At 34.4% G+C, this 24037-nt stretch overlaps 1 protein-coding gene across 1 annotated transcript in view; it reads left to right on the top strand.

The window, feature by feature from the left end:
• LOC135206108 (synaptotagmin-17-like) overlaps window positions 1–14860 on the top strand; it is a 45368-nt gene extending 30508 nt beyond the window's left edge. Inside the window, exons 5-12 of the mRNA XM_064237341.1 lie at window positions 2715–2837; window positions 9082–9159; window positions 10136–10228; window positions 10714–10875; window positions 11774–11894; window positions 12950–13177; window positions 13570–13667; window positions 13972–14860. Of these exons, the coding sequence (XP_064093411.1) occupies window positions 2715–2837; window positions 9082–9159; window positions 10136–10228; window positions 10714–10875; window positions 11774–11894; window positions 12950–13177; window positions 13570–13667; window positions 13972–14001 (933 nt within the window). The 3' untranslated portion in view covers window positions 14002–14860. The remainder of the gene's footprint in view (window positions 1–2714; window positions 2838–9081; window positions 9160–10135; window positions 10229–10713; window positions 10876–11773; window positions 11895–12949; window positions 13178–13569; window positions 13668–13971) is intronic.
• Window positions 14861–24037: the final 9177 nt, after the last annotated feature.

Below are 24037 nucleotides of genomic sequence, written 5' to 3'. Positions count from 1 at the left end.
TGCAACATAAAAACGCCATACAAACAATATAGCAGCGATGAGAAAGGGCATCATCCTCTGGGAACTTAGTCACTAGAATTCATTGCAGATGATCGAGAGGAGAAGATTGGGGCTCGTGTCTTTAAGCAGCTACTGTACCACACTAGCTTTGAGCGCGGAATTATTAATAGGTTCATTTTTTTGTTTGGCAATTCAACGATTGTCGCTGGAAGTTATTGAGATGAAGAAAACAAGTAATGCAATCGAATTATCTGTCCAGTGGTGGCCTCAGCCACTGCTCATAAAACTCTTGAACTGCGGCGTATGAAACTCAATCACGGTTTGTGGTGGCCTATGTTGTTGGTACCTATAGCGCTAACTTTAACCTTAAATAAAATTATAAGTACTGTGGCTAGAGGGCTGCATTTGTTGATTGGAGGGTGGATGATCAGCATACCAATTTGCAGCCCTCTAGCCTCAGTAGTTTTTAAGATCTGACAAAACCAACACAATAGTTTTCTTTTACAGAAAACTAATAACTGACTTTCGTTAGGGTACTTTCTCCAGCTAATGAGGAATGATGGCTCAAGGGGGCAATTTAAAGTTGACCTTAGATTGTCAATAAAAGTCATTAGATTTGAGGAAATGAATAGAATTTCACCGATTATTTTTTTTTCAGATCATCATCATTTCCACCAGCATCGTCTCGTTTCTCTGTAAATGTCTGTAAAGTTTCACATCTTTTAGGTTTTCTGTCAAAGAAAACTATAGTCTGTCCGTTCGCACTTTATAAGTCAGCCCTCAGATCTTAAAAACTACTGAGGCTAGTTGGCTGCAAATTAGTCTGTTGATCATCTACCCTCCAGTCATCAAACATACCAAATTGCAGCCCTCTAGTCCCTGTATATTTTATTCTATTTAAGGTTAAAGTTAGCCATGATCGTGCGTCTGGCACCGCTATAGGCGCTACAACACAGGGCATCACGGGACCGTGCTGAAAGTTTCATGGATGGTGGCTGAGAGTTCCATGGGCCGCGTCTATAAGAGTGTCATACAGTATGATATGCTGTACAGAAAACTCGATTGCGACGAAGACACTTCGGTCAATTTTTATTTGTTTTTACCGTTCTTCTCTTTTGAGTTTCCTTGTTTGCCTGTCATAAGCAATTCAATGAAGAATTCATTCCTTAAAGCATTTTCATCGTGGGTAAAAGGATGAAATAAAATCCATTTCTTAAAGCTTGCTCTCAAAGCTTATAACCTTTCCACTTAAATCCTGCGAGTGACATTTTTACTTTGACGATATGTAGAATTCAGAGAGAGAGAGAGAGAGAGAGAGAGAGAGAGAGAGAGAGAGAGAGAGAGAGAGAGAGAGAGAGAGAGTTTCAATGGAGATAGACCGATGTACCAGAAGTTCTCTAAAGCTGATCAACTCTTTCATTCTCTACTGGAGTGTTTGCTAAAGAGGAAAAATCTTCAGCGACAAGAATGAACGATATTTTATCATTACCCGTTCATTCCGACGTTTCTGAGAAGGCAGAAATAATATGGTGATTCAAAGAGAAGGCAAATCGGGTGGCGAGTCACAGAATATCAAGAAGGCAGATCTTATGGTGAGTCACAGAATATCAAGAAGGCAGATCTTATGGTGAGTCACAGAATATCAAGAAGGCAGATCCTATGGTGAGTCACAGAATATTAAGAAGGCAAATTATATTGTAAGTCACAGAAGGCAAATATATGGTGAGTCACAGTGTTGAGAAGGCAAATCTTATGGTGAGTCACTGAATGTTAAGAAGGCAAATGTTATGGTGAGTCACAGATTATTAAGAAGGCAAATTATATTGTAAGTCACAGAATATTAAGAAGGCAAATTATATTGTAAGTCACAGAATATTAAGAAGGCAAATTATATTGTAAGTCACAGAATATTAAGAAGGCAAATTATATTGTAAGTCACAGAAGGCAAATATATGGTGAGTCACAGTGTTAAGCAGGCAAGTCTTATGGTGAGTCACAGGAATCGATTCGAACACCATACACGAACTTCTCCCCAAAACGTTTTCCGCTGATCTCTGGAAAAACGGCCTCGTCATCATGGCCTGAAAGTATACGTATATACGTAATCCCTTTTGGCTTTGATGTCCGTCTTTTTGAAGACTCTGGCTACTGGGAATTAGAAATTCTTAATTATACGTTGGGGGTCAACACTTTTTTGGTTCGTCCTTGGCTTTATTAGTGATGATTTTCTTGTTGGGGTCGTTATCCACGACTAATATTTCTCAGGGGTCGTCATCTTTATAATATCGGCAGTCTTTTGTTTTATGTTTTTACGGTCATTCCCTGCGGACTTGTACGAAACTCGCCGTAAAGGTGGAAACATAACCAGGTAAACCCTCGTGGGGGAGCGGGGGGGCGGGGGGGTCAACATCTAGGAAAGATATTATATTTCTTTGATCTTCCTAAACTTTTTTTTTTCAAGAATTCTTTCAATACTGACATACTGACGTATTCTATTAAAGAAGGTTCGCCTCCATTGGAGGTATTGTAGGCCTAGCCAGAGAGAGAGAGAGAGAATATTTATTTAATACTGGCGTTTACTTTTAAAGGATGGCATCTCCTCCATTGCAGGTACTCGTGGCCTAACGAGAGAGAGAGAGAGAGAGAGAGAGAGAGAGAGAGAGAGAGAGAGAGAGAGAGAGACTCACTCATATTACATTTACTGTGTGTTACAGATACGGCCGCATCTCTACACGTCTACGTCATCGTCCTTGGAAGAGAATTCGGACGATGATCTGCTCGGACGAATCCACTTCTCTCTCCATTACGACGCCGTGGCGATGATCCTTCTGGTTAAGGTGAGTTCTGGAAAGGGAATCCTGTGGGGGGGAAGATTAAGGAGAATGTGGAGTTGGAGCTGAATGTTTCTTAGAGTGAGGTAAGGTTGCTATGAGGAATGAGGAATCAATGGCAGTAATGCAAAGCGAAGTAAGGAATAAGTGGCAAAATTGCAAAGGGATATTAGAAACCAAATGAAAACCTCAAAGGAAATTGAAGAACTTTATGACAAAATTGCAAAGGGAAATTAGGAATCAATATGAAAAACTCAAATGAAATTGAAGAATTTATGACAAAATTGCAAAGGGAAATTAGGAAACAATATGAAAAAATTACAGGAAAGTGAATAATTAATTACAAAACTGCAAAGAGAAATGAGGTGGAGTGAAAGTGTAAAGGGGAATGAAGAATAAGGGACAAAGTCGCATGAGGAAATGAGGATACAGTGACAAGATTGTCAGTGAAATGATTGCAAATGGAAATGAGGAATTAATGACAAGAGTGCAAATGGAAATGAGGAATTAATAACAAGATTGTAAATGGAAATGAGGAATTAATAACAAAATGGAAATGGCGAAAATGGAAATGAGAAATTAATAACAAATGATGCATTGAAATGAGAAATTCATAACAAATGGAAAATGCAAATTGGAAATGGAGGAATTAATCACAATGATTGCAAAGGGAAATGAGGAATTAATAAACAAGATTGCAAATTTGGTTGGAAAGGAAATGGAATTAATACAATGATTGCCATTGGAATGAGGAATTCATAACAAATGAGTTGCAAAATGGAAATGAGGAATTAATAACATGATTGCAAATGGAAATGAGGAATTAATAACATGATTGCAAATGGAAATGAGGAATTAATAAGATTGCAAATGGAAATGAGGAATTAATAACAAATGGAAAATGCCAAAATGGAAATTTAAGTAAATTAAATAACATGATTGCAGATGGGAAATGAGAATTAATAACAAATGGAAATGCGGAATTAATACAAATGATTGCAAATGGAAATGAGGAAGGTTAATAACAAAGTTGCAAAATGGATTTTGGTTGCAAATAATAACCAAGAAATTTGGAAAGGAAATGAGAATTAATAACAAGAATTGCAAAAGGGAAATGGAGGAAATTAATAACAAATGACTGCAAATGGAAATGAGGAATTAATAACAAATGGAATTGGCCCAAATGAAAATGATGAAAAAATTAAATCAAACAAGGAGTGCAAATGGAAATGAAGATAATAAAGAATTTTGCAAATGGAAATGAGGATTAATAATTTTCAAGAAATTTTGCAAATGGAAATGAGGAATTAATAACAAGAATTTTGCAAATGAAATGAGGAATAATACAAGAATGCAAATGGAAATGAGGAATTAAATTTAACAATGGATTTGCAAATGAAATAGAATTATAACAAGATGCAAATTTGGGAAAATGGGATGGGAAAAAAAATTAATAAACAAGAGTTGACAAATGGAAATGAGGAATTATAACAAGGATTTGAAATGAAAATAAGAATTAACTTAAACAAATTGTAAGATGAAAGATGAGAATTAAGTATCAAGAATAGCAAATTTGAAAATGGAAAGGAATTAAAACAATGTTTGCAAATGGAATTGAGAATTAATAAGGTTTGCAAATGGAAATGAGGAATATAACGAGAGTTTGCTAATGAAAATGAGAATTAATCAACAAGAATGCAAATGGAAAATGAGAATTAATAACCAAAGTTTGCAAATGGAAAAATGAGGAATATATTTCAAGGAATGCCAAAGGAAAATGAGCGAATGAATAACAAATTTCGGTTGCAAAATGGAAATGAATTAATAACAGTTTGCAAATGGAAAATGAGGAATAAAACAAAGAACTGCAAATGGAAATGAGGAATATGACGAAGATTTTTCGAAATGGAATGAGGAAAATTAAAAAATAACCAGTTTGGTTTTTCAAATTGGAAATGAGGATTTTTTTTTAAAATAACAAGAAATCGGAAATGGGAGTGGGGGGAAGGAAATTATTAACAAGTTTGCAAATGGAAAAATGAAGAAAATTATAACAAGATTTCGAATGGAAATGAGTAATTAATAACAAGAATTACAAATGGAAATGAGGTTAATTAACAATAATTGCAAATGGAAATTTGAGGAATTAATAACAATAATGCAAATGTTATAAGGCAATTAATTAACAAGTTTGCAAATGGGAAATGAAGCCATTATAACAGTTTGCAAATTGGAAATGAAGAATTAACTGAACAAGATTTCGAATTGGAAATGAGGAATTAGTTAACAAGATTGCAAACTGGAAATGAGGGAATTAATTAACGAAGATTTCGAATGGAAATGATGTAAATTAATAACAACGAATTTGGCAAATGGAAATGAGGAATTAATAACAAGTTTCGATAATGGCAAATGGGAGATTATTAACAATTTTGCAAATGGAAATGAGGAATTAATAACAAGATTTCGAAGAAATTGAGGAATTAACTCCAACGAAATGCAAATGAAATGAGGAAAATTAATAACAAGAATTTCGCAAATGGAAATGAGGAAATTAATTAACAAGAAAATTGCAAAATGGAAATGAAGGAATTATAACAATATTTTAACGGAAATGGAAAGTGAGGAATTAATTAACAAGATTTGGCGAATGGGGAAATGATGAATTATTAACAAGATTTCGAATGGAAATGAGAAATTATAACAAATCAAATGTGGAAATGAGGAATTAATAACAAGAATTGCAAACTGGAAATGAAGGGAATTAATACCAAGAATTTCGAATGGAAATGAGGAAAATTAACTAGCAAGGAAATGTCAAATGGAAATTGAGGAAAGTTAATAACAATAATTTGCAAATGGGAAATGAGGAATTAATAACAATGTTTTTGCAATGGAAGTTTGGGAATTAATAACAAATTTTCGAAATGGGAAATGATGGAATTAATTAACCTAAGAATTTTGCCGAATGGGAATGAGAATTATTAACAATGCAAATGAAATTTTGAAGATTATAACAGATTTTCGAATGGAAATGAGGAATTAATAACATAATTGCAAATGGAAATGATGAATTAATTTCAAGTTTGCAAAATGGAAAATGAGGAATTAATAACAAGAATTTGCAAATGGAAATTGAGGGAATTAATAACAGATTTCGGGGGAACTGGGAAATGAGGAATTATTTAACAAGATTTGGCAAATGGAAATGAAGGTAACTTTAATAACAAGACTTTTCGAATGGAAAAATGAGGAATTAATTAACTAAGAATTGCAAATGGAACTGAGGAATTAAAACACGAAATTTCGAGATGGAAATTGAATGAATGTTAACAAGATTTGCGAAATGGAAATGAAAGAAATTAATAACAATGAAATTTTTCGCAAATGGAATGAGGAATTAATTAACATAAGAATTGTCAAATGGAAATTGAGGAAATTAAGTAACAAGATTTTCAATGAAATTATAAATTAAATAACAAGGAAATGCAAATGGAAGAGAAAATTAATAACCAAGAAAATGCAAGTGGAACTTGAGGAATTAAATAACAAGGATTTCGAATGAAATGAATAAAGAATAACAACGAATGCCAAATGGAAATGAGGAAATTAATAACAAATTTGGCAAATGGAAAGTGAGGAATTAATTAACATGTTGCAAATGGGAAGTCAAGGAATTAAATTTAACAAGAATTTCGGAAATGGAAATGGGAATTATTAACAAAGAATTGCCAAATGGGAAATGAGGAATTAATAACAAGAATGCAAATGGAAATGAAGAATTAATAACAAGATTTCGAATGGAAATGAGGAATTAATAACAAGAATGCAAATGGAAATGAGGAATTAATAACAAGTTTGCAAATGTGAAATGAGAATTGAATAAACAAGTTTTGTCAAATGGAAATGGGAAATGGGAATTCAATAACAAGATTTCGCAAGTGGACAAATGAAGGAACTTATTAACAAGATTGCAAATGGAAATGAGGAATTAATAAAAAAGATTTCTAATGGAAATGAAGAATTAATAACAAGATTGCAGATGGAAATGAGGAATTAATAACAAGTTTGCAAATGGAAATGAGGAATTAATAACAAGATTTCGAATGGAAATGAGGAATTAATAACAAGATTGCAAATGGAAATGAAGAATTAATAACAAGTTTGCAAATGGAAGTGAGGAATTAATAACAAGAATGCAAATGAAAATGAGGAATTAATAACAAGAATGCAAATGGAAATGAGGAATTAATAACAAGAATGCAAATGGAAATGAGGAATTAATAACAAGTTTGCAAATGGAAATGAGGAATTAATAACAAGAATGCAAATGGAAATGAGGAATTAATAAAAAGATTGCAAATGGAAATGAGGAATTAATAACAAGAATGCAAATGGAAATGAGGAATTAATAACAAGTTTGCAAATGGAAATAAGGAATTAATAACAAGATTTCGAATGGAAATGAGGAATTATTAACAAGATTGCAAATGGAAATGAGGAATTAATAACAAGATTTCGAATGGAAATGAGGAATTAATAACAAGAATGCAAATGAAAATGAGGAATTAATAACAAGTTTGCAAATGGAAATGAAGAATTAATAACAAGATTTCGAATGGAAATGAGGAATTAATAACAAGATTGCAAATGAAAATGAGGAATTAATAACAAGTTTGCAAATGGAAATGAGGAATTAATAACAAGTTTGCAAATGGAAATGAGGAATTAATAACAAGATTTCGAATGGAAATGAGGAATTATTAACAAGATTGCAAATGGAAATGAGGAATTAATAACAGGATTTCTAATGGAAATGAAGAATTAATAACAAGATTTCGAATGGAAATGAAGAATTAATAACAAGTTTGCAAATGGAAATGAGGAATTAATAACAAGATTGCAAATGGAAATGAGGAATTAATAACAAGATTTCGAATGGAAATGAGGAATTAATAAGATTGCAAATGGAAATGAGGAATTAATAACAAGATTGGAAATGAGGTATTAATAACAAGATTTCGAATGGAAATGAGGAATTAATAACAAGATTTCTAATGGAAATGAAGAATTGATAACAAGATTGCAAATGGAAATGAGGAATTAATAACAAGTTTGCAAATGGAAATGAGGAATTAATAACAAGATTGCAAATGGAAATGAGGAATTAATAACAAGATTTCGAATGGAAATGAGGAATTAATAACAAGATTGCAAATGGAAATGAGGAATTAATAACAAGATTGCAAATGGAAATGAGGAATTAATAACAAGATTTCGAATGGAAATGAGGAATTAATAACAAGATTGCAAATGGAAATGAGGAATTAATAACAAGATTGCAAATGGAAATGAGGAATTAATAACAAGATTGCAAATGGAAATGAGGAATTAATAACATGATTGCAAATGGAAATGAGGAATTAATAACAAGATTGCAAATGGAAATGAGGAATTAATAACAAGATTTCGAATGGAAATGAGGAATTAATAACAAGATTGCAAATGGAAATGAAGAATTAATAACCAGATTGCAAATGGAAATGAGGAATTAATAAACAAGAATACAAATGGAAATGAGGAATCAGTGACAAGATTGTAAATGGAAATGAGGAATCGGTGAAAAAATGCAAGTTGAGACGAGGAGTCAGTGACAAAATTGAAAACGGAAATGAAGAATCAATATACAAAATTTAAAGGGAAGTGAGAAATCAAAATAAAAGATTTAAAGGGAAATGAGGAATTAATGACACGATTGTAGAGGGAAATGAGGAATCTGTGACGGAATGCCAAGAGAAGTGAAGAAACAATAAAAATATGTAAAGGGAATTGAGAAAGTAAGATTAGAATTAAAAAATGAATTAAGAAAAGGACTAAATAAGTTCAACTTTCCCGAGTTCTTAAATATTTAGTTATATATATATATATATATATATATACTATAATATACACACACACACACACACACACACATATATATTATATCTATATATATATATATATATATATATATATATATATATATATATATATATATATATTATATATTATATATATATATATATATGGGGATACAATCCACAATGAAGTAAAATCCTCTTGTAGTTGAAAATGTATATTTCTTGTACTATATATATATATATATATATATATATATATATATATATATATAATATATATATATATATATATATATGATAGTCGTAAATGAGATATAGAGATAGGTAGAATAAAAGTATTTACATTTCAGGTATTGGAGGCTGCTGACCTACCCCGCCCGGCTTGCAAAGATCGTAGTGACATGTCCCATTCGAATCCATATGTCAAGGTAAGACCAAAAATTCATCTTCAAAATCAGTACTGATGTAAATGCAAAGTATCAGAAACTTTAGCTTTCATTTCTCACACCTAGAAATTTGTAGAATGTTCAACTTTTAATCAAGTTGCATAACTAATGCTAACTGGGTCTTGTCAAGTAAGTTTTTAGTAAGTAGTGGAGTAGTGGGTTGCAGGAAGAATGTTATATTATATTTCGTAGATTTTATGACGAGGAAAGGTGGCCTGTGATGAAAAAAAAAAAAAGCTTGGACTGAAGTCACGATGGAAACCTGTCTGAAAAGATACAGATGATTCTGTGTCAATCAGCAAATCACCACAAAATTTATTTTGTGCTTGCTTGATAGAAAGCATCATATGTCTAGAGAAATGCGACTCAACATCAGAGTAAGGAAAACAAAATGGGAATGGAGTATGCAGATGGAGGAAATAACGGAAAAAGGATTAATGGTGGTGATGATGGTAATTAGATTTTAATAACAAAGTCAGTATGTGGGTGTATATAAATAAATATATATATATGTGTGTGTATATATATATATGACTACAGGTAGTCCCCAGGTTACATCAGGGTCGGCTTAAGTTGTTCCGGACTTAAGGCGCTTGCCTCACGGCACTGTTAACCTACTTTACGGCGCTGTAACCCGGACTCACAGCACTGTTGCTATTTATCCCCATTGTGATTATGATGATTCGGGTTAAGACCATTTTCGGCTTACAGCGCCCTGCCGGGAATGGAACCCCCACCGTAATCCGGGGACTGCCTGCGTATATATATATATATATATATATATATATATATATATATATATATATATATATATATATATATATATATATATTATATATATATATATATATATATATATATATATATATATATATATATCAATAGGCCATAATAACTTGCCAAATTTGACGTATCATTTGATAAATATATTTCTGAAAATATTATGTCCTTCCAACAGGTTTCCCTTCTACCCGACAACAAGAATTCTCGGCAGACAACTGTCAAGAGAAAGACCCAAGACCCAGTTTTTGAGGAAACTTTCTCCTTTGAAGTAAGGACAACAACTTGAAGGCACTTTTGACATGTTCTGAATGTTTACTATGTCATTGTGCTTTTGCACTACAAAGTTATTTGAATAAAAACAAATTGAAAGCCACAAATGGAAAGTGAACTGCCCAACACTCCTTAATCTTAAACCATGTTGAGGGCAGGGGTTCTCAGCTTGATGTTTGTGATCACCTAAAGGTTTGCAGGATGGTTTTTTATGAGTGCTTCTTTGAGTGTGGTTGTGCAATTGTTTTTATAGAATACAGTACTTAATTAAGGCATGTCTCCAAAGAGCATTTCGTTAAATGACTTAGGAAGCACCCAGAGGTCTGTGGGATGGATTTTAATGGCCACTTTGTCCAATCCCCATTTTGGCTATAACATTTTCCTTACCTTTATCATCACCTGCTGCTTCAGACATTTAAAGTCCTGTCTTCTTACGAATTGGCTGTTTGAATTGTTTTCTTAACATCCCACAATCAATTCCAGATCCCATATAAGGAAGTGGTCCGTCGAACGCTCGAGCTGAAAGTGAAAGATTTCGACAAGTATTCCCGGCACTGCATCGTGGGTCATGTTCTCCTGCCTTTACAAAACGTTAACTTGGCGAGACCTTCGCGGATGTGGAGACCACTCGCTCAGTGCAGCATGGTAGGTCTTCGTTGTGGAAGTCACTTTGATCTGTCCAGATCTTGTAACTGGTACTATACAACTCTCTGTACACCTGTCTCCTCTGTACAATAATTATATATCAGTCTTAATAATAGAATGTTCATTTTTCCTGACAAGTGCATAGACTGTAAATGCGAGTCTTTAAAATCAAGTTATTTTCTGTGAAGCTTGTAGGGTTGCCTTGGCACTACCACATGCTTTTCCATTACCTTTCTACTTTTTTTTATCCACTGCCAAACCACCTTCCACAGTTTCCTGCATCCCTTTGCCTTTCCATACACCATCATATCCACGTCCAGCTGTTGGAAAGTAACATTTTTTGATGAATGATCATGTTGCAAATGAGATAACTTAGAATTATTTTTCAAAACTCTAACTAACCCCCTGTTATCTGTCCACTACTCTTCTTCAGTCAGTCTTCTGATGAGTGCTCAAACTATAAATGGTATGCTTTAAAATTAATATCTTTAAAATCAATAGACTGTATTCACGATGTATCATAGCCGGTCACAGAGTGGAAAATTCTGATAGTGAATGCTATTTTTTTTATTTGCTCCTTGGCATTTGCTTACAGTAGTCGTATGGTCTTTATTTGGTTTTGTATCACATTTGACTTTTGTACCATTGGAATCATGCATTCATTTTGCAGGTGTGGTAATTGGTATAAAATTCTGTATAAAGTACATGTAACAGCATTAAATAGTAATTGGTACGAAGATACTTACACAATACATGAAACAAGAAACAGTAATTGAACAATGCGTCTTTGTAGAAGGAAATAAGACACGGGATTAATTTTGATAACACTGGATAAAAGGTATTATATGCCTTGAAAGATCCTTCAAAAGAAAATGCATCTCACAATTTTACTCCTCAGGAGGTGGAGGAGTATGGAGAACTGCTTCTGTCCCTCAACTACTTACCAACTGCAGGACGCCTCAATGTCGACGTCATCAAGGCAAAGCAGCTGCTTCAGACCAGTCTTGCGCGTGGAGCAGGTCTGTATTTTTTTTATGCTGTACGTCAAATAGGTTAGTTTATATTGAGCACATTCAGCAGAGTTTTAATGCTACACGTGAGATAGGTCAGTATTTATTAAGTAGAGTTTTTTTTTATGCTGCACGCTAATGTCAGTATTTATGGAGCACATTCACTAGAGTTTGTATGCTGCATGTGAAATAGGTCAGTATTTATTGAGAATATGAAACAGGTTAGTACTAATTGTGTGAGGAGGAGGAGGAGGTCAGTGTTTATTAAGCACATGGAACAGGTCTGTTTTTACTAAATATACATGGATTAGGTTATGTATTATTCATTTGGAGCAGGTCTGCGTTTATTGTGTTTAGAGTAGATAAGCAATTATTATGGACGAGGAGCAGGTTATTGAATATTTTGTGTGTGGAGCTGGTAATTAATCATAAAACCCTATGGTGTGTGGATTGATACAGTAGTATTAGGATTGTCCATCATATTGTACAGCCTTCTTTTTCTTCTTAAGACTTTTCCTATAAATGGCTTTGAGAATATTGGATATGACATCAAAAGGACCACAGCTGTGGAATGATAGTCCCAAACTGATAACTGTGTTGTATCTCTATACAAGAACAATTATTATTAAGCTATTTTCCATATTGGGGATGTGCAAACTATTGAATGGATTACCTTCAAATTTTTTGTCAGTATAGTAGTACAATCAGTCCGAGTGTAGTGCATCTGTGTTAGATTACTCCTCAATGTCAAGAAGTTCATTGTTATCACCTTTTTAAGAATATAAAATAGCTTAGAATATACTACTAGGATCTGGTTAGATTTTCCAAATAAAAAACTTTTTTGAGCGATATGGATGATGGGTAGGAATACTTTGCATACAAGTTGAAATGTGCTGATGAGATGCATCTTGATATATCCATTCCTTATACTATACTTCCGATTCTATCTTAGCCTGTCATGTCATTCCAGTTAGTCAGCAATGGTCCTTTGATTCTAAACCCTTCAGAGTTCCATGCTGTCATCACTTAGTCAATAATAATCTCTTGCTGAATTCACCCCTCAGATCCCTATGTCCGTGTTTCTCTTGTGGTGCGAGGGAGACACTTGAAGTCAAAGAAGACTGCAGTGAGAAAGAACACCCTCTCTCCTTCCTTCAACGAGTCGTTCAGCTTCCAGGTGGCTGGGCCAGAACTTAGGGAGGCTTCTCTCGTAGTCACGGCCTGGGACTGGAATGGTGGAGTCATCAGAGATGAATTCATTGGCAGGGTCGTTTTAGGGAAGCAGCCGTCTGGTGAGTACATTTCGAGTGATGCAGAAATCTTATGTGATTTATGAGTGCAGGTTCCAGTGTGATATTGGCACGGAAGTCTTAGGTTTAGAATAGCAGCCTTCCAGAAGTATAGTACTTGTATCATATAGACTGGTCAAGGAGCAACCCCCATGCTGTCACAACCTTACACCAATGTAAATAGAAAGGAAAGTTTCTTTACAATTATTCCCTCGAGATTAAAATTGTAGAATTTCATATTAGAAATTTTAACAACGTTTTAGGTCCTAAGTTAAAACCACAGTCTTTCAAAAATCATAAAAAGAATCCCATGGCTTGTTAAAGCAACAAAGCCTTTTACTGACAAAGGATGTTTATGACAAAGCTGAAGGCTTATTGGCACTATCTTTCAACAGGTCCTCACGAAATCACCCACTGGAATAACATGATGGGGTCCCAAAGACACGCTGTGGCACAGTGGCACTCACTACATTCTCGCACCCATTGTGATCAGGTAAACAGATCTAGATGTCTTTTTTTATTTTGGGGTAATGGATAATATAACAGTTCTTGTTGGTCTTCGTAACGTCAAATACTGTGCTCTGGGGATGACATTTTTACGTTCTATATACTTATGTACATTATCTCTGAAACTTAATGAACTGAATCTGTTGTTTTGGAAACTGCCAAAATTAAAACCCCCGAAAGTTTTTCTTAGAAACAATGTAAATTATGATTGATAGCTATTTCCATTTCGAAAAATGAAGTAACATTCCATTCTGTAATCCAGACTTTTTTTTTTCTTATCTGTTTATCAGGTATCGTCAGCATCGCGTGCAGTTCCTTGAATGGCGTCTTAGGCCGAAGTTCAAAAAAGGTGTTTTCGTGTTTGTCCCTCTTTCACTTGGAATTTGAACGGGGTTTTTACTTCCCGGGCAAAGTCGATAAGTTTAGGGTACTTCCTGAAGGACGACGCATGCTAGAGGAATTGAAAAAGTCACTCACTTTTACTTAACGCTTCCTATAAGTACGGTATCCCGCTCAGTGGGACACACTTACTCTGTAAGTAAATGAAGACTGTGTCTAGGCGTCTATAGGCCGATAAAGACTTAACTATACAAGGCCACTTCAAACACTCTGATAACCTTTGACCTCTCCATTCACTCTTTTTAGCATCAAGTCTATATATCTGTTATAGGAAACCTAACTTTCATCTGGTGAAAGATCCTTTCCAACCTTTCCAGAAGACTTTTCCAGCCTTGCTGGAAAATGAGACAGAAGAAATCATGACTTGAACCACCGGGGGAAGATGAATTTTATAAGTATGTAATCCTGATCTACCTAATGTATTCTTATACACTTGAATGTTATCGCTATGATTACTTAAAAAAAAAAAGGTGTCGTGATTTCTGAGGCAGATGTGGCTTTGTGTTATATTGCACAATAGACATGCATATTGTTACTTATTGTTTAAAGATATTATTCTGTGTATGGAGTAAATATTTACCGATTAATTAAAACACACAAACACACATATATACATACATATATACATACATACATACATGAGCATATACATAGGCCTACATCTATAAATATAATCATATAATATATTAGATAAAGATCTATTAGTTAATATTAGGACGATATACTTATATAAGAGCATCAAACACAGCAGTGCCTAAATGTAGATTTAGCTTTATCATATATATATATATATATATATATATATACTATATATATATATATATATATATATATATATATATATATAGTATATATATAATATATATATATATATATATATTATATATATATATATATATATATATATTCTTGTTGCTCGTTGTGTACTGTATCACATTCGTACTTAATCTCAGGTCGAATCTATATGAATGATTTTTGTTTTCAGAAATCACAGCAATGCCACGTGCATCATGTACTTTATATGGTCCTAGGTGCTTTTCATGATAAATTAAGCTAAGTGTTATTTTTCCAAATGTCTTTGTTTGTGTAGCTTAAGGCGAAATCATTTGCAAGTTCATCGTGTTTTGCCATTGTTACTTGAGCCTCTCTCTCTCTCTCTCTCTCTCTCTCTCTCTCTCTCTCTCTCTGTGGCGTCCATTAAATACGGACAGGTTTCATTGTGTTCTCGTAACTATCATTATTCGCTTCATAATTGTAAATGCAGTTAAGCCTTCATGCTATGATGAATTTCACGAAGGAGAAAGCAGTTACGAAGGATAGGTATGATAGATACACCTTTTATATTAAGGGAAAAGTATTTGAACGTGGTCTTAGTACTATCAACGATCATGTTCGTGTGTTTTCCCGCAGACATTCTTTCAAGATAGGCCTAGGATCATTATAACTCGTTTTTGCGTAGGCATACGTCTATGAATGGTGGTTTAAATCAACGACCATGTCTGTGTGTTTTCGCGAAGACACTCATCCAAAATAGGCCTATATGCGTCATAACTCGTATTTGCACAGGCATGTTGTGTATCAGAATAGTGATTTACATCAATGATCTTGTCGGTGGGCTGCTAGCGAGGGTGATTACTTGAAATATGGGCATCTTGACTTATAATCTCATAGGCCTACTCATTTATGCCTACATGTCTGGCAACCTTACTTTTGCGATCGTGTGGACGCTTTTGCACAAATGGTTAAAATGTGCGCCTTTTCACACCATGATAAACTATGTTAAGTTGTAGTAGCATTTGAGTGGGTGACTTTCCTTTTGCTGTCACAGCATCTGTAGGTGTGATTTGCGATTTGCCTTTCGCTGCTTTTAAATAAAAATATAAAAATATGAAAAAAAATATATATTGTCACCACGCAGCATTACGTATTAATCACGCATCTTTCTGTTGATATATCTGCACCAGAACGTAATAGGTGTTGTACATAGATTCCCCTATACAATATATTTCATAAAATAAAAAAGCTTTTCCAAATGAAATCCGTATCTATTCTCATAGTATTTTAGATCTACAGGTTAATAAATGTATATTTATAATAAAGTAATCTATTTTTAATTACTCAAACAGATAGTCTGTATTTTCAGAGACCGAATTATAATGATCAGTATGAACTTGTATGAAGGATCTAGAGTTGAAATCCTGAGTTCGAAAATTGAACTTGACTCGATCACGCGAACTTCTGTCCTTTCACAAGTACGTGTACTGCTACACGGGGGATACTTTACATTAATTCATCATTCGCTTCTCCTTGGGATGTGATAATTTCTCATGCGCTTAGATGTGCTGAAATTAGTACTAGCGCCTGGCGGGGCTAACAATCTTTTTGAGTTGAGGGCAAAAGAAAAAAAACAAAAAAGGCGCATTCTGACTGGAATGAGACTAGACTTTGCTCAGGAACATAGGTCTAATTCAGCTACCGAAGTGTTGGTTGGTGGAGTTGCCGGTTTAGAAGTTTAGATGAAGTTTCGATTAGTGCCAGGGTCAAAAGAAATCTATCTCAGACCGTGAGTTGGGTTTAGGGATAACGCTGCATTGAGAGACCTTGTAGGACTGAAATTTCAAAAGGGTGGTTGGGGGAGATACTTTAATTTGGGAACTTTAGGGATGGATGTTGAGTGCGCACATATTGTCCCCCTGTAAATGAACCACTTCGTGTCCTACAATGCTGTTAGTACTAAATGTGTTATATCGGTTTTTGAATGACACTTTGGTTTAAATGATAAGTATCAATATTGATTGCTTTTGCATTGAGTTCTTCTGCGTTGCCATCAGATAGTTATTACTCTTGAGTGTCATTGAAAAACGCAAGTAAACAAGATTTTCTTTTCATTAAATTATATTGCGAAATTAATGTATATTTTCCTATCAGTTTGAATTTGAATTTGAAGAAATATTTATGCAGGATGATTGATCCTGTTTCGTAATTTGTTGAATGTGATATAAATAAACCTAAATTACTTAAAGTACAGTATTTATAAGTTATTGTGACTTTTGTGAAGTAAACTCTTGCTGTAAATTCCCTCTGGTTTCAACAGACTTTGTCAAGATGGTTGCAAGTTGTTCCAGAGATGTACAATCATCTAGATATTCAATATGCTAGACAAGCTACAGTAGCTTCTTATTAAGACGCTTGTAGGTCCTCGGAGGATGCATCCGAATACTGGTGTTCAGCTGAGTTATATAGATCTAGTATATACATCCTCATTATCTGTCAGACATTCTCTGATTTAGAGATGGAATGACAAAGCATATATCCAATCTCAACTGGTGTATATGAAGTGGTGTTTGATATCTTAGTAGTCTTTTTGTTTTCCTAGGTCTAGTTTTTAACCTAGTCTTCTGAATCAATTGGTCTTGGGACTTCCAGCATGCGAAACCTGTTTTCATCTATATTCTTTTTGCAAATTTTTCACTAGAGTTTCCAGTGTTGTTTTGAAAAGCTAGGCTACGACATGAAGCTGCTTTCAAACCCTAATCTCTTTAGTTGAGTAGTGAGCCTTTTCGTTGGAGCACACAAGTCCTTTCGACTTCTACTAGTTAGTCAGTCACACTCTGTAGACAGAAAATGGCTTTTATGCTGTACATTATGGATGCCTTATCATTGTCTTAGGTGTGGCATTTACTGATCATATCTACATTGGCAGCTATATAGATATGCTAAGGGATTCTGGTCTGCTGTATCCGAAGAAAGTAGATGTAGGGTGGTGCGAGCGCCCTAATAGTAGGAATAATTATTCTTGGTATCATGTGAGGCGCAGAGAGAGCTGTTCTCTGCGTTTAAATATATTTGGAGTCTTGCTTCAGTGGCAGCTCTCAAAGTGTTTTCCTCTTCCAATCGTTAATCTTTCATTGAATTCTCAAGAGTCATTTATAGGCTGATGTTTCCCTACAAATGCGGTTCATCACAAACAAAAGAGCAACATAAATTTTTAGCGTTTACGTTTTGATACCCTTTTTTTTATGATTCCCATTTAAGGTCTCACGTCCGTACTAATCATGATGATCAGAAAATAATGTTTGCTCCCATATTTATGGCACTACTTCGAATTTAGGTTCTAGCATTAGCTGTCAACCAGGCAAATCGTTTATTGCCGTCCACGCGCGGTAGGTGCTAACAATACTAATTTCATGTGTACTTGTTTAATTTCCACTGAATTTAATGGTAATATGAGCAGTAGATGTGGTGCATATCGATAATTTCTTTCTCTGAAAATTGTAAAAACATTTTCACTCTTTATATTCAACTCATTTAATTTCAGTAGCTGGTTGGACTTTTAAAAAGAATTTTTCCCCTTTATATTCCTTCTGGTTAAAAGATTTGCTATTAAATTTCCTTGTAATTATTGTGCACGAAAGAAAAACTTGGTTTTGCATTTAAAAGCGAACGATTCTGGACAACCGCTGATTTCATGGCAGAAGAGCCGTTACAAAGGCTGGATATCGACCATGAAACTGTACTGTCAGGTTGCAAATGTTGAAAGTATGCGGTGAGGTAAGACATATTGTGCAGTAGAAGTTCAGCATCCTGCACACACCCATAAAGAAGAAGGAAATTGTTCATTTAATCGTCCTTCCCTCCATGGGAGGGTGGGGATGTCATGTTGACTAGAACTCAGATACGTGACAGTTATGACACGGGGAAGATCGAGCGGGGGAGCCGTTTCGAAGGCTAGTCCCGTCTACTACTACTATTACTACAGACTGATGGGTAAGCTACTTTCAGGAGTTAACAGATTCTTTATTATTCATCTAAAATACTTTTACTTCTCCCTCTCTTTATTTTCTTGAAGTCTCAGTCTTTTATGCAATGCTCAGTTTCATTACGAACTGAGAACGTAGCGTTGCAATCCGTAGGGAAGTTATGTTTGTGTTTATCGACTGATTTCCGTCATGAATCTCTATAGACCAAACGAAACGTAGTCTGGAATGCTGTCAGCCGTAGGTGATAAGCTTTACACTCTCTTCTAGAAAGGAAAAGGATATTTGTTCGAAATCCTGATCTTCTGAAGGAGATTTATCTTGAAAAACCTTGAATAGACTTATGTTTAATCTGTGAGGTATCTAACCATAGATGATGAAAGATAATACGCGAAATCATTGTACCTTTTAAGATACATTCTAAGACAAATCTGAATTGATAAATGTTTATGCTGTGATGAGTGTTTTCATTTCGTTATTTTGACTCCCGACACCTTCGTTGAATCACATACGTCGCTGTCCAGTTATTGAATACTTCCCATTCTGTAAATAAGTCCGTTATATTCCATATAGAGGACACTTGAGTGAATATCGCCATGACAGTATCTATGGTTGCCGAGACTGGCATCGGTTATCTTTTGTGGTGGCGTGGCTGTTAATATGAAACATATTCGTTTAGCTCGTTTCTGATTGGACAAAAACATATGTTTTCTAGCGCAAAATTCTCCATTCTTAGAAGATTTCAGTCGAGTTACCAGAAACTACATGATGGTTACACCAACTTGGAAATGCATATAGGGATCACGGTAAACGAGAGCCGTTCTAAAGGTCAGCAGAACAAAAAATACGTAGCAGTTGCTCTTGCGATCCTAGCTCTCGTATGTGAATCAGAAACCCCATAAGGTCTCTGGGTGAATTATTAGTTGTCGATGACCATAGTAGTTGCAACGCCAGAGTATAAAGGCAAATCATAGACAAATCATAAGGTAAACTGACTAATGGCAAACTTATTTGGTCTCGTGCTAACATTTACCTATAGGCTAAACGCTTCAGCACATTATCCAAGTTTTACATTGGCTTAAATAATTTTGTATACATATATGCAACCCGTATGTTATATTGCTTATTGGAATGACCTAAAATTACTAACGTTAAAAATAAATTTACCAAGAGGAAAGGCGTGAAGAAAAAGGCTGAATTGGAATTACGTAAAAATAAGAAAATATAAGTTTTTAGGAAAATAATTTTCAGAATTACTCTGCTAATTCCACAAGGTCCTTAAGGCGAGTGTGTGTGGTTAGTGAGTACAGAAAAATATATTTACAAGAAATATGAGTATCACATATATCTGATTTCGGTTTTCTGAGGTATGCAGTTAATGTAAAAATCAACCACAGCACTCTACAGGCTACGAAGGCTGATGTAATCGGATCATCTTGTGAGTAGAAATAATAAAAAAGTACCCAAAATTGTATTTGACAAACTTTTTTTTTCCGGACTATAGAATTACCAGTTTTCTGTGTTGGCTGAACTTCGATTGTGACGAGACAATATCTTGTGTTACTTTAGGAAGTGCTGATCATCCATGTAACCGTGATACGCTTATGATCAGGCTAATGTTAACTGTGCTGAAATACATACATATATGTTGGAACCATCTGTGGCTTTTTATTGAATGTCCTTTCAATGTGGCACTAATTGCCTTTTATTAATGTAGATTGTAGGTACTTCAGGCAACGCAAAGATTTTGAGAGGAGGTAAAGAATAAGATGAATAAAGAGTTTTGAGTTATTATTATTATTATTATTATTATTATTATTATTATTATTATTTTATTATTATTATTATTATTATTATTATTATTATTACGGGCAACGGTAAGATTTTGAGAGGATGTAATGTATAAGATGTAGTCTTGAATTATTATTATTATTATTATTATTATATTATTATTATTATTATTATTATTATTATTATTATTATATAGGCAAATATCTGCATTTAAGTGGTACTAGCTAAAGTCTCCTATAGCTAGCAGTACAAATTTTAACAAGATGGCATTCTCCTTTCCTCCATCTTTTCGGTTTCTTAATAAGCGCTGGATGGCAGAAAGCTCCGCAATGTTTCACTGCATAACCTAAATTTGGTGATTCATTCATTCATACATCCATTACATCGATCTCGGGCGTCTATTTCTAAAGTGACGTCGAGGAACTCGGAAAAATCGAGCAAGAGAAATGTACGCCTCTCACACCATGTGCAATGAAAACCAAATGACTGTAAATTGGTTCGTAGGTAAATAAAAGATAGAACTCGTGCAAGAAACAAGACGAATAACGGGAGAAATAAAGAATCCGCAACAAATATTAATAATCTGTGAGGTAAGTATCATGTCAGTATCATGGGTAAACATGTATCATGTAAGTATCATGGTAAACATTTTAAATGAAAGTTAAACTCGGTGGTGGGCGTAACCAACTACGTAGCCTGAAATCCAACCCCCTCCCACCCGTCACCCAGTCCTCCTTCAGGTTCAGTTCATCATCATCAGGCTTGAAGAAAGAAGGTAATTCGAACACTAACGTAAGTATTATTCGAAGGGAATAACCGAGGCTAATTTAGGTGTAACCAACGTCCAAATCTTATAAATGATGTGATATTATCATTCAAAAGATGAACCCTATCCATATGGAACAAGCCCACGAAGGGCCATTGACTTGAGATTCAAGCTTCCAATGAGTATGGTGTTCATTAGAATGAATTAACAGAGGGTAATGGGAAATGCAGAAAGAACAGACCAGTTATTAGAAGATTATATATATATATATATATATTTATATATATATATATATAATATATATATATATATATATCTATATATATATATATTTTATATATATATCTAACCACCCTTTTATTAATACTACACAAATTGGAAACCCTTACCTGTTGTCAATGGTGCCCTCTATCTGCAAACATGTCATTAGGCTATTAAGATCACGTAAGTACAAAAATATACTATTTATTACCCAAAGCAGATGAATATAGAATAGAACAAAATGATTAATAAGTCATAGTGATGAAAACTCAAGTCTGCCCACAAAGAAAACTAGTAAGTTATAATTCTACCCTCCTGACTAAGAATTCAATCCCAGACCCAGAATGTCAATCTTTTCTTTGTATTAGTCAGGTTAGAGAATCCCGTCTCTAATACCATGGAATAGAACCCATCTGTAATTTCATACTATAATGGGCGTAATGTCTGTCTGTCTGTCTGTCATTCAATCACGGCCAAACGGCTGGTCAGGTGGGCATGAAACTTGGCAGGGTTATGGTGGGGACCCCTTAGATGGTTTGTAGTGGAGTTTCATCCAACCTAACCCCCCTCCTTTGTAGGGGGTGGGGGGTGAGAAGGGATTCCCTGAAACGGAGCTGTTTCTGGCCGTGAAACGGGGCTGGTTATTCCCGTAGACTTAGTTACTTTACGAATTTTCATACATAATTTCTGTACTGTCACGCACAATGGTTTGTTCCCTCCGCTGATCCAGAGTGAACACGAATCCGCGACTATGAAACCCCGAAGCAGTTGAACAAGTAACTAACGGAGCATCCAATAGATGTTGCGCCGTCAGGTCAAGGAAGGAGGAATGGGCAGCAGGTATTTTTCTTGAGCATAGAGTAAAGTATCCATAATCTATTAACGTTAATTAAGAGAGTGGTCGTAAACATTTTGTTGTTTGACGATACTGGTTTGAGTGTAAAATGTGCATTTAAGGAAATATGCGAAATAAATATGAGACTAAAAGTGCTTAGGAACTCAGTATTTATGAAATAGCATTTCCTATAGATTATTAAATCTTATATGCTGACAGGACTGTCCACGAGATCGATACAAAACTTTCACCAACAGTGTTAATGGTGGTGTTCTGTAAGCAGCAAGCCACCTCTTTATATATATATATATATATATAATATATATATATATATATATATATATAGATATATATATATATAATATAAGAACATCTATATCAGCAAATTAGCAAAATTTTCAGTTCACTTACTTTATTGAGGTAGCAACCATACACAGATACATGTCTATATACTTATACAATTCATGATTGGGCCAACCTCCATAGAGAAGGCGGGCGAACAGGGCAATAACACTAAAAAATTACGGCTATATATAATTTTCTTTATTTACTAAATGTTAGTAACTAAAACAACATGAAATATTAGGATACTTTCACCAATATAACAGGTTCATATTTGGTGGAAAAGAGAAAGACAGAACCACAGAATATAACAAGACAAAGATAAGTAGAGAGAGAGAGAGAGAGAGAGAGAGAGAGAGAGAGAGAGAGAGAGAGAGAGAGAGAGAGATATCTTATTAAGTTCTTTTCTAGATTATGGTGTGAAGAAGCCTCGTGTTCTTATTTTCTTCCTAGCACCAGGTCAGTTGCAAAATGTCAGTTATTATCAATTTTACTATATTTCTTTCGTAAGGACATTTTCATCCTTGTTTTCAAGATGCATTGTAATAGAAAATAACTTAACTCAATTTCTGTGTTTCAAGAAGCAAAGTAGTTTTCTAGTGCCGATGGAGTTATAGCTAATTGTAGTGTAAAAGAGTTAATATGTTATTGTAGGAATTGAACTTTTCTCTCCTGTGAAGTCAACTGCCGTGTTCCTTGCCGTTCCCTGACCATTTCCTGTCTTAGGGAGGGTTAGGAACCACTAGCTTCTACCTTTGCATTGGCGAATTAAGTTGTCTAGTATATGGCCATTCGTAGACTGCAGCTTTTAGCTCCACTAATTCTATCAGGGCTTATTTCCTCTACTTTTTGGGCCCCCTTTTAATATTCCAGGCTTAGTTTCTTAACTGCTGTGCTCTTATTCTGTCTCAACGTTATTACCTTGATCTGTTTTCCTTCTTTTCTTGGAATGAAGCGCTTTTTGTAATTCCCTTTATTTCATAATAACAAAATAAAAGTAGTGATATTTACAAAGCCTTCTATATTCAAAATTTAAGGCTTATTTCAGTTTGACTAAATGTTAAACTAAAAAACCATCACATTTTTCCGACAATCTGGCAGATGACTTTGAACCAATATCATTTTTTTTTTCCATTTAATTTTGAGATACTATAAATTTAACTTTTCACTTTAAACCTTTGAAATATGCATGATCTTTCAAAACA

This window comes from Macrobrachium nipponense, chromosome 29, assembly GCF_015104395.2.
Source record: "Macrobrachium nipponense isolate FS-2020 chromosome 29, ASM1510439v2, whole genome shotgun sequence".
Lineage (NCBI taxonomy): Eukaryota > Metazoa > Arthropoda > Malacostraca > Decapoda > Palaemonidae > Macrobrachium > Macrobrachium nipponense.
This window is presented reverse-complemented; position numbering and strand designations above follow the sequence as displayed.